At 41.5% G+C, this 12,331-nt stretch overlaps 1 protein-coding gene across 2 annotated transcripts in view; it reads right to left on the bottom strand.

Moving 5' to 3' along the window:
• PSMD14 (proteasome 26S subunit, non-ATPase 14) overlaps positions 1-12,331 on the bottom strand; it is a 58,965-nt gene that overhangs the window by 22,984 nt on the left and 23,650 nt on the right. For both annotated transcript variants that reach the window (XM_033165864.1, XM_033165856.1), the window contains exons 6-7: positions 10,174-10,244; positions 9,115-9,265 (exon numbers count right to left, since the gene is read on the bottom strand). In XM_033165864.1, the coding sequence (XP_033021755.1) occupies positions 9,115-9,265; positions 10,174-10,244 (222 nt within the window). The remainder of the gene's footprint in view (positions 1-9,114; positions 9,266-10,173; positions 10,245-12,331) is intronic.

Genomic DNA, 12,331 nt, shown 5'->3' with positions numbered 1-12,331 from the left:
ATAAAAATCATAGGTCCACGTTAGAGCCTTGTTAGCCTGTTCGATAATCCAGCCCTAATCAAACAGTCTTGATTATCCATCATCTGTGGGGCAGGGGAGAGAATCAATCAAGTGCAGAGACAGAGACAGAAATTCTTGCCGGTTCCAAAACCTTTCCATGGATCACCTGAATGGAGTTCTGGGACAAACAATCTAGTTGAGAATATCTCGTCAAACTAACATTTAGGCTACGTCACTTGTGCATGTGTATTTCACAATACTACACACACACACACACACACACACACGTATTGTTTCATGCACAAGGTGAACTAGCATCACAACCTGTATCAGCTTCTATGCCACAGAATCATAAAATTGTAGAGTTGAACGGGACCTAGAGGGTCATCTAGTCCAAATCCCTGCAATGCAGGAATCTCAACTAAAGCATCCATGACAGATGGGCATCCAACCTCTGCTTAAAAATCTCCAAGGAAGGAGAGCCTCCAGCTTTTCAAGTGAGTCTGATCTACTGTCAAATAGCTCTTACTGTCAGAAAGTTCTTCCTGATGTTTAGTCAGAATCCATTGGTTTGGGTCCTACTCTCCTAAGCACGAGAAAATAAGCTTGTTCCATCTTCCATGTGGCAGTCCTTAAGATATTTGAAGATGGCTATCATATCTCCTCTCAGTCTCCTCTCTTCCAGGCTCAACATACCCAGATCCTTCAACCATTCCTCATAAGGCTTTGCTTCCAGTCCCTTGATCATCCTTGTTGCCCTCCTCTGCACATGTCCCATTTTGTCAATATCCTTCTTAAACTATGGCACCCAGAACTGGACACAGTTCTCCAAGTGTGGTCTGACCATGACAGAATAGAGTGGCATTAAAACCTCCCTCAATCTGGTGAGAGCAACTGCTCATTTCTGGAAGTGTTTCCAAGGACTAATTTTACCTTTACCTACTCATGTGATTAAGATTTGTGAGGTTAAGAGAAAAAAATGTTCAGACGTAAGTTGCTGTATTACTGAAATTAGATGTAATGTATGTCAGAAATGTGCCTTAAGCATACAATCTATATAACTGCTCAAAGATGGTAGTCTAGCATGCTATGTCTTTGGCAAGCTTTCTACTCCTTCCTTACAAACACTCTGAAATATAATGGAGGGTGGGGAAAAGCGAGACACTGGAGTCAGTACTGGAGTTGAGGATTTGTGATATGACTGAAAAGAGAGCTTACGAGTTAGGCTTCAGATCCAAGTTGTCAACTTGACAGAACTGAAGTTGCATTTAGAAGCAGCCAAAGATCTGTGCCAAAGTCATCTTCTTGCATTACAGAAGATCTGAATGTGTCAGTCACACAGCCCACAGTAATGCAGAGAGGCCAGAGAAATCAACATTAAAGTTTTCTTGATTTCGTTGGCATTTCTCTCAACCAATTCACTAAGCTCTTCGTATTTGTCCAAATAAGCCAGTTAGACCGAAGACAGGTAAGAATAAAATGCTTAAGAAAGGGCACTATTCAGTGTATAGATTAACACTCTGCATGTAAACACTCCTAAGCTGTGAAGCAATTTACATACAGGAAAGCACTGTGGATGAATCTACAACAATCTCACCAAAACAAATTACATCATGAAGAAACTTATTGCAGGCTACAATATAGCAGACACAATTTTAAACAAATTTTAAACAAACAAACAAACAAACGTTTCTAAACTCTTTTAAAAACTGAAACCTGAAAAAGCACAAAATATGACAGGAAAGCAGGAAGATCAGAAACCACTAACAGGGAACAGTGGGAAAGAGGAAGCAGCAGCCCCCCCCCCCACAAAACGCAAAAATAAAAGAGGGGGCAGCACTAGCTGAATGGTTCAGAGTGCACAGTGGTGACCCAGGATCGCTGCTTTCAGGCAAAACTGTCTGCTATAGCTACTTTCCTAAACCCACTATTGCTTCTTCCCTGCCTCCACACAGGAACAACTTACTGCACTGTGGCAAACACTGCTATAAATTATGTTCTGCTACAAGAAATAACAGTGAAGCTGGTAATGCTTACCTCTCTGACTGAACTGTAGCCATTAAAAGACAATCTTAGCTACTTCTGGAAGGTCCTCAGGCACTGGATTACAGAAGTCTCCAAGGGGACAGTCAGTTCCATAACCAGGGAACAGCAAACAAGATCACTTACCTGTGTACCCTTTGCAACTGGAAGATGGCACAAAGATGGCAGTGTTTTGAAGGCACTCTAGGTTGATGCCAGGGAGGAGTACCGGGGGGGGCAGGAATTGTGGGGAAGGGCTCTTGCTTCTACAGCACACTGGGCCCACGTGCTTATGGCTTTCTGAAACTAGAATCTGCCCTTTGACTTTTGCTATGGCAACATTTAGGGAACCAATGCAAATTTTGTAGCAGTGACATAAAGTGCACCTAGTAGCCTTGCCAACCAAGAGGTGGGCTGCCCCATCTGTACAAACTGAAGGCAGAATGGATTGCAGTGGCCGGGTCCTATCTAGCTCACAAGGACACAGCCCTTTCAACAGATGGAACTCATTGTAAGAATACCTGGCCAGCGCTAGCAGTAGATGCAGAACCAAAATCACTCCATGACAACCAGCCGGAGGAATGAACTATTTATGGTGGGAGTCCAAACCTCCCACAGAGTACAAGATTTGCCAGCCATTGTTAGTTCTTCAGCTCAGGATTTTGCTTCGGAGGGCTCACCCATATTCAGCTTTCAATCATGGTTCGCCCATGAGTCGGCACTTGGATGAAAAAAGGAGGTGTCATTTCCTAAGACAGCACAAGAATAATGTTTCTCTGTATGTTGCTATCCCATTACTCTTTCCCTCACCCATCTTTATGTCTTGTACAATTACCTCTATAGCTAAGTGGACATGAAGGATCAAGGCCCAAAATGCAGTATCAGCATCATGTATATGGGGCCAACATTCTGAAGCTGCAGGAAGAGGGGACAGCAGGGAGCATGTGGGGAGCAAATGAGAGGCAGCTGCAAGCAGAACCCACCATCTCTGCTCCCCAAAAGCAGCCATTGCTGCCTTGACTGCTTGAAATAAAAAGAAAAGGCTGTCGGGGGGACGGGGGACGGGACAGGGACGACCACCTGGTCCTAGTTCCCAGCAACTGCTATCTGGGTGGGGACAGATAAAAAAGGAATGAGCCAGTCTAGTGGGTTAATTCTGAAGGGGAGGCACTATGAGGGTTGACATGGGAGTCTGGACCCCTGCCATGTGACAATAGAAGGTAAAGATAGACCAGGGTGAGTCTGGATTGCATTTGGGTTCTGAATGAGATGACCCAGTTGTGGATAGAAAGGTTCACTGAGTAAGAGATACGGAGGTGTTTCGGAGTGAAGGTTGAAGCTATCTACAAGTGGATCAATCCCTTCTGTGTCCAGGGCAGCTGTCTACCAGCTCCATCTGGTACACAAACTGAGACCCCTACCTGCCCGCGGACTGTCTCACCAGAGTGGTGCATGCTCTAGTTATCTCCCGCTTGGACTACTGCAATGCGCTCTACGTGGGGCTACCTTTGAAGGTGACCCGGAAACTACAACCAATGCAGAATGCAGCAGCTAGACTGGTGACTGGGAGTGGCCGCCAAGACCATATAGCACCGGTCCTGAAAGACCTACATTGGCTCCCAGTATGCTTCTGAGCATAATTCAAAGTGTTGGTGTTGACCTTTAAAGCCCTAAACGGCCTCAGCCCAGTATACCTGAAGGAGCGTCTCCACCCCCATCGTTCAGCCCAGCCCATTGCCAAGGGCCTTCTGGTGGTTCCCTCACTGCGAGAAGCAAAGTTACAGGGAACCAAGCAGAGGGCCTTCTCGGTGGTGGCGACTGTCCTGTGGAACGCCCTCCCATCAGATGTCAAGTAAATAAACAACTATCTGACTTTTAGAAGACATCTGAAGGGAGCCCTGTTTAGGGAAGTTTTTAATGTTTGATGTTTTATTCTGTTTAATATTCTGTTGGGAGCTGCCCAGAGTGGCTGGGGAAACCCAGCCAGATGGGTGGGGTATTATTATTATTATTATTATTATTATTATTATTATTATTATTATTATTATTATTTGCTGTCTACAAGTGATCCAACCCCTTTGCATACAGGTAACTGCACTCTGAGCACAGCAGATAACCACTATTTACATGGTCACTTGTAAGCACACTCTCTGGCCAAGGGAACCTGGAATGCTCCTTGGTTTTCTGAGGATGAAGTGGGCAGTTAGAAGTCCCTGTGTGAGTCAGAAATCTACCATCCAGGTGATCAAGAAGTCACGGCAGGTTTCAGGCCAGGTTTTATAACTGAAACAGCCTTGGTTGACCTGACTGATAATCTCTAGAGAGGGGCACGGCGACTGTTTATTCTCCTTGACCTCTCAACAGCTTTTGACAGCACTGACCTTCTGGTATTACTTGGGGGTGGGTACTGGAGATGCTGTATTAGGATGGTTCTGCTCCTATCCATAGGGCCTTTAGTAGAAAGTAATATTAGTAATACTAGTAGACTGTTGCTTGGCTCTGTGGCTTTTGAGCTGTGGTCTCTTGCAAGGGTCTATTCCTTCTCTTATGCTATTCAGTAATGATGATGGCATACAGCTCTGTCTCTCCCCACTGCATCTGAACCAGGAATGGCTACTATGCAAGTGTTGGACCGGTATTTGAAAGCTGGATGGGGATGTGTAAACCTAAAGCTGAATCCTGGTAAGACAGAGGCAGTGTGGGTGGGAGGTTCCTGTGCCTGGGAATTAGGCGGACGACCTCTTCTATGGGTGGAGTTTCACCCCCTCTGAAAAAAAATACATCCAAAGCCTAGGAGTACTCCTAGATTCTAACCTATCACTTGAGTCTCAAGTGGCTTCTGGGGCTAGGAGTGCTTATGTCCAGCTTAGGCTGGTTCGCCAGCTACAGCAGTTCCTGGAATAAAATAGCCTGGCCTCAACTGTCCACGTTCTGGTGACCTTCTGCTTGGACTATTGTAATGCACTTGTGGATGGTCTGGAGACAGCAGCTAGTGCAGAATGCACCTGCTAGGTTGGGAAAGTGGGGCAACCTGATGAGACCATGTGCCACCGATCTTGAATGAAAGCACTGCACTTTCTGTCAGTGAGCTAACATGCTGAAGCTGGGTTTTTACTACTAGTGTACATTTGGGGATTGAAAGAAAGAGTGGGGAATGCTCAATCTCAACATTTCATTGGGGTTGCAGTTTTAATGTGCACATAAAAAAATGTTGTAAAAATTTATCCCTTTGGGGTCTTTGAGCAAAAAGGACGCTTAATACAGTATTTTTTAAAAAAATGTATCACAAACGAACAAAGCAAGCTAAAGATAAAAACTGCAGTGAGAAACCAACATTAAAATAAAAGAACAGTAAAGATGTGATGCCTCATATTGTGTGGAAAAATTGATGTGAGGTTTAAGCAAATAAGATGCTCTGGGGGGAAAACTGGTCTCATGGTACTCACCACTCCAAAGTACCCTTCGAAAAACAAGGGGAGGGGAGCCACCATCAATTTGCAAAAGGAATGTTATAATTTTACTTACTATACCTCGCCATGCACAAGCACTTTCGAATGTATCCAATTTTCTCTCTTTATAATAATTCACAACAAACCGAGAACAAAGGAACTACAGATTCTAAAGTGAGAGTAGCTGCTGGGGTGGAAAACAGAACATACAGAAAATGATATGGCAGACTGAGGTTAATGGGGCACCTGAACTTGTGGCAAGCACCCCTGTATGGGGTTTTACACTCATTGTGTCATTTTGTCACCATGTTACATCATAGGTAGGTGCAGTTATTCTTTGGCAGATTGCTTGCTTCCAACAAATTACATCTATTAGCTACTGCTTAGGAGGTGGATTCGCTATGGCCTGGGATAAATACAGGAGTTTCTACAGAGAGATAAAATGAAGCTTCATCTCCATCAATCTCTTCCTTACATCAGAGTGGATAAGCAGATAATAAGGACATATTTAGCTGCCTTAAACAGAGTCAGGCCAATGGTCCAGGTTGCTCAGCACTGTCTACCTTGACCAGCAGTGGCTCTGCAAGGTTTCAGATAGAATCTTGCCCAGCCCCACCTTGAGATGCCAGGGATTGAACCGGGCACCTTCTGCATGCAAAGCAGATGCTCTACTACTGAGCCATGGCCCCTAAACAAATAACAAAAAAACAAAACCCTGAGAAGGTATAGACATTAAGTCCACTTCAGATAACCATTTTATGTGGTGAAATCAACTCAACTTAATTTTCCCTAATTGATTTTGGCCTGTTATGCTGGAGTTTTTAACAAGACTCATTTCATGGCCAGATCTGGTTCTACCTATTTTTAAATGATCTACTAGTGCACAGCAGGTCATTTATCTGGACACACGTTTGATCAGTTACAAGTTTAGCTCAACAAAATAAGGGGAGCAGAGTGTGGGAAGCGTAGGGCACTAATCCCACTTTCTTTTTTTTATGCATGCCTTAGCAACTAGGAAGACTTGAGACAGTCCTCTCTCCTAATTGCTGCAATATATTAAGGCAATTCCCTATGAGAATTGGCAGCGAGAGTACCTGTGAATCTATTCCCCCATCTTCCAAAGAATCCAGGCATCTTGAAGCGCTGAGGAAGCCCTCTCAGGCAACACCACTCTACCCACCCAAAATTTTCAGTAAGTGGTGTATGGAGGAGTACAAGAGCTTATTCCAACATCATGCTCTGTGCTTGATTTATTGCAGGCCCCTACATCTCAACCCCGTCCCACAACAAATGCAGGATGAGATGTGGCTTACAGGTCTAAGCAGAGATAGATACAAGTGAAATATTTAGCGGAAGAAAGGAAATGGCTGTGGATACAGTTTAGAGTCTTCATAATGCCTAGCAGCAGCAGCAGCAGCAGCCGGGAAAGCTTCATAACTGGAAAGTTTCATGTCCAAGGGCTACATAGGTATTTATTAGAATTAAGAAACTCTACCTCCACTTCTATTCATTCCAAAGTTGCCAATTAAACATGTGGTGAACCAGGCTAAGTAACTCTTTATACATGTTATTGTTTACTACAGAAAGCGATACTAAATGGGCTCAAATAATAACAACGGAAGCTATAGATATTCTGAAACAATACAAAAACAATGGTACAAGACTTTGTATCAAATGAGAGATCTTGAAGGCAAACTGAAGACTAGCACCAAAAACAATGCACAGTGCTCCTCAAAATCTCTGAAAGTATTTCAGCTCTCGATATGCCTGAATAATATCCTGCACTTCAGATACTTGAATTTTTTTTTAATTCCTTTTTGTTTTGTTAAATCAACACACTTGTACCAACATTCTTGGCTTTTAAAAATGAAAGTTAACAACAAACAACAATTCTATGTTGTTATAATACGCATGCAAGTTGACATCTCATCATAACTACAGCAGCAATATTAGCTGCTCACCTGCATTACCATCCCAAAACCATTAACACAAGACTTAAATACTTAAAAATATTTATAAAACTGTATAAATGCCATACATACTATTAATTTAATGACTATTCTGCAATACAATAGAAAAGCATGCTCAAACAAAACACCTCAGCAGTATTTTAAAGCAGTAACCAACTAGCCAATTTCTGTATGTTCTGAAGTTTTTCTAATCCACTCTCCCTGTGGCTGAGCAAAATCGAATTGCCTCTCACATTTGCAGACAGCTCTGTGAAGGTGATAATAGAGCTGCTCCCTGCTGTCATGAGGCAGGAAATAGGAAAATGGCATATGGGGCTAGAAAGAAATAAAAAAAAGAAAGAACCAAACAAGAACAAAAGAGATTTCAACAAAGGACAAACTATAACCCAATATGCTTTGCAAGTTAATCTCTTTTCATAATGATTTCACATAATCATTCATCTGCAAACTTACCCTAAAACGTGAATGGCTGCAAAGTCTTTGGGGAAAGTTTTTATTCCGAAACATTTGGAGGAACACACAAAGTGTTGTGCTCCTGCTCTATAAAGCAAGAGTGTTATTTCTATCCATGAAAGATCGAATCCAGCTCAATCTAATAGGGCAGATTATTTATGTTGCCAGGCTTTGAACTCATTTATTTCTTTTTAAAAATTAAGCTCTGCCTCAATTTAAAAGAGCAAGGCTGCTTACAAATGTACGTAAGCAACTGTTACAAGAAAAACCCTAAAATAAAGTCCCTGCTAAAATAGCAAATGCTTACATCACAGGCAAGTTCCTAATCTGACTCTAAACACATTTACTCAGAAAAACCGTGGTTTCAATGGGACCCGCTTTCTAATTTCATATAAATTTCTAATTTAAGATTATAGCCTTAGGGTATTGTGTTTTTTTTAAAGAGATGTTACCTATAAACAAAATGCAGCAACTCAATTGCTCACTGGGTTCAAAATCTGACCATCATGTTACACAGCTGCTAAAAAGCTTGCACTAGCTGTCAATTAGCTACCGGAATATGTTCAAGGTGCTGGTACTAGTGCTGGTTCTGAAAGCGTTATTCAGCTGAAGATAGTATACCTAGAAGATTGCCTCACCCCTTATATACCCAACTGATCACTGTACTCTGCAGGAAAGGGCCTCCTGCAGATGCCATCTTATCAGAAGGTCCGCTCTGCACAATGTAGGAATTGGACAATTCAGTGTGAAGGTACCTACCCTTTAGAATGCCCTCTCCTTGCATATCAGAAACGCATTGTCTCTACCATCCGTTCTGAAAACTTCTATCACAAAATGCTTTTAAGTGGATATTTTTTTATCCCAGTTTTTCATCTGTGTTGGATTGAAACTGTATGTCTTTATTGAAATTATGTATGTCTTTATTGTCAAATCTTTTATGGGAAGCAATTCATAAACGACGTTAAGTAAGCACAGAAGGGCTCTTCAAGAGCAAAGAGGGAAAGGAAAAAAAGAGACAGCAATTACAGGACCAAGTTGAGCTATTTCCATCTACAGAAGTATGGATGTGACAATGTTAATAGTATCTCATTAATGAGAATCCAGAATGCCTCCATGGGATTTTCAACTTAAAATCCCATAGAGGCATTCTGGATTCTCATTAATGAGATATTAACATTGTCACATCCATACTTCTGTATGCAACAGAAACTAATACATACCTTTCCTTTCACGCTTTGAATGGGATCCACCACTACAGCTACAGCTCTTTCGGACAGGGCTTCAAAACTCTGCTGAGTATTGATATCTACACCAGACAACCAGCAGCCAAAGCCAGGGTGACTGTGATACCAGCCAACAACCATTTCAGGTCTGTAACAAAGAAGGCATTTGGAGATTACCATCACAAAATATGAAAAGCTGCAATGAAATATGGATGTTTTCAGTAGGAAATGAAACCCTGAGATGTGAAAAGGCACCATTAGAAACATTTAAATCGCTGTTCACTAGATTGTGTTAAAAACATTAATATGTGACAAAGGAGTGCAATCAATTAAGGGATTGTATATTAGCATTGGTAGCATCAGGCTCTCACTTTTTCACCCTCCTACCACATCTCCCAATACAGTTTTTACCCTTTCAGCACTTCAGCAAATACCTTCGCGAACTCACTGCCACCAAAAGTTGGCTTTTCACAGCAGAATGTCCATTTCAGACATGGACGACAGGAAAAAACGGTGGGAAAAGATTAAATATCAATTAAACCAGCAGTAGAACTAGGAACTCAGTCAAAAAGCAATTTGCACTATTCTGCTCAGCTGTTGAATCTTTTGTTAACAGTAATTTTGAAGTTTCTGCTGCAGTATAAGAATTTGAGCAAGCAGATGACAACTGTTGAGAGACCCCAAGTGAAGTAACAAAATTTGTTTAAATATTTGGATGCCTTTTTATCAGGTAACCTTTACTGTGGTGTACAGACCACCATAGCTGAAAAAATCAGAGTTGGGGTGGTAACAGTCTATTTTGTACAAGTGGAAGCTGTCAGCTGAATATTAATTCAATGTATGCAATAGTTCCAACCAAAAGCAGAGTTGGATGCAATCTTATTGTATGTATTCTCACAAGATAGCAAGCCCATGATTAGGCTTTTGTAACATGTGATATTAGTTGTACAAGACTAAACCAATTGCTTCTGCTGCAGTAATAGTAAATGAGTCAAGAGGAAACTAGGGCTTGAATGATTTATTCCTTTTTAAAAAACCAATTGAGAAATTCTTTACCTTCCAGTCTGCTTTAGCATATCCAACATTTTGGCTTGAAACACAGGATCAACCGCCTCTACGCTGACCCCCTGGATTTGGAGACAGATTAACAGCATAAAAATAATCTAGTTTACAGGTATTTATGAAAAGACTTTTCTTGCACACATGCAAGTAACAATCTGCTCGTGTATAAAAAGGTTACATGGTATTTTAGAAGTAACCTTTTAAGAATTCTAAGAATTTTTTAGGACATATTGTATCTAATCCTCCCCTTCTCCTCTATGAGCTCAGAGCAGTATCAACCTCACAACATCCCAGTGAACTGAATAAAGGCTATGAACAATTTGTACAAGACCATCCAGTGAACTTCATATACAGGCAGAAATTAAATGTTTAGTCCTCCCATATCCAATGAACACACAGTAGCTTCTGCATCATACTTGCTAGCAAACCTAATTTTAATATGTGATGATTTAGTTGTTCAAATGTATAAAATGTTAACTATTTGCATATTTTTTATAAAACCCAAGAACAATTTGTACATCTCTTAGTGTTCATATTGTAGTCTCTGTTTACAAAAGGCTTCTGGGCAAGCCCACTGTCAATATTCAGAAGTCAATACTCAATTTCTTTGTCCTCCTGAGTATTCATGTCTGCTGCTTGGTTTCAGATTTACTGCTGGTGACAAAACATCCTCAATCAGCCAGTAGTGCATACATCAGTAGGAAAAAAATAGCTCAGTTGGTAGAGCATGAGACTCTCAATTTCAGGGTTGTGGGTTCAGGTCCATAGGGCAAGTAGATTCCTGCACTGTAGGGGGTTGGCCAGATGACCCTTGGGGTCCTTTCCAACACTATGATTCTCCACCATCTTGCAGTTTCATTCAATGGAACTTTCCCCAAAAGATTTGTGAAATAAGGGCAATGTGAGGGAACCCTCATTAGCCCATTGTGACTTATAAGCAAAGCACTTAACAGGACATAGCTGCTCATATCCACTTTGACAACAGAGGTGTACAAATTGTTCCACTGATTCTGTAGGACCAGTTTTAGTTGGTCACACCTTTGGGCCACAACAAGTTGTTTGGCGGGATGTGTGGCTGACCACCTGGTTGCTCGATTACGTTTGCTCATAATCATACTTTTTTGCAAGAAGAAGCGGTCCTGGCCACCTTGAAGGAGATACTTGAGAGGCAGCCACAACAGAAAACATCCTTAGATACCAAGAACTATAACTAGTGGCTGCTCACCAATATCCAGTTCCTGGGTAAAGTGTTTGAATGGGTGGTTCTTGTAGAACTTCAGTGACTCTTGGGTGAAAATTATCCAGATCCATGACAGCTGATTTAAGGCACAGAAACTGCCCTGGTTACTTGGACATCTCAACAGTAGCAGCTTTCAGTAACAAATTGTACTAGATATGCTGAGTGATTTGGGAATTGGAGCAGTGTACTTCAGCAGTTCCACTCCTCCCTGGATGGACAATTCCTTGAATGGGAGACTACTGTTCAGTGGGATCCCTTGTACTTCTGAACACCTGCCACCCAACTCTATTTCTCCTTTTCACTGAATACAGGTGAGGCACTGGAGATGCTGGTGGCAGCAGATGCAATCCTGAACAGATTGTTTAACCACAGTTATCCATGCTTTGCTAACATTCTACTAGTGCAATGTACTGCCTTCGAAGACTTATCAGAAACATCTTTTAGTACAAAACACATCTACCAGGTTACCAATTAGGGCTGTTTTTAGGAAGCATATCAGCAGTACTTAAAAACAGCCACACTGTTTCTGGACACAATTCATAACCTATAAAGCCCTAAATGGCTAGGAACCTACCATATGAACCTTCCTGAACCTTGTAGTTATCACGAGAGGCCCCCATCTGAGCTGTGGCCACATAAAAATGACTGGAGAAGTTATGGTGACTCATGTTTGGGATGATCTTCCCAGAAAAGCTCACCAGACACTAATGGTGATGTAATTTCAGTGTCAAAATCTTTTTTTTAAAATTCCAGGAATTAATAAATATTGACAACATGATTTTATTTTTATGCCTCTTCTTATGTGGTTTCTCATTTGGCTTTTGTGATTCTACTATTTCCAAGTTTATATATTTTATTATTATTTCTTTAAAATCCTGGAAACCTTAATGCTCAAGGGCAGCTTATAAATTC

This window comes from Lacerta agilis, chromosome 1 (assembly GCF_009819535.1).
Source record: "Lacerta agilis isolate rLacAgi1 chromosome 1, rLacAgi1.pri, whole genome shotgun sequence".
In the NCBI taxonomy this organism is placed as follows: Eukaryota; Metazoa; Chordata; class Lepidosauria; order Squamata; family Lacertidae; genus Lacerta; species Lacerta agilis.
This window is presented reverse-complemented; position numbering and strand designations above follow the sequence as displayed.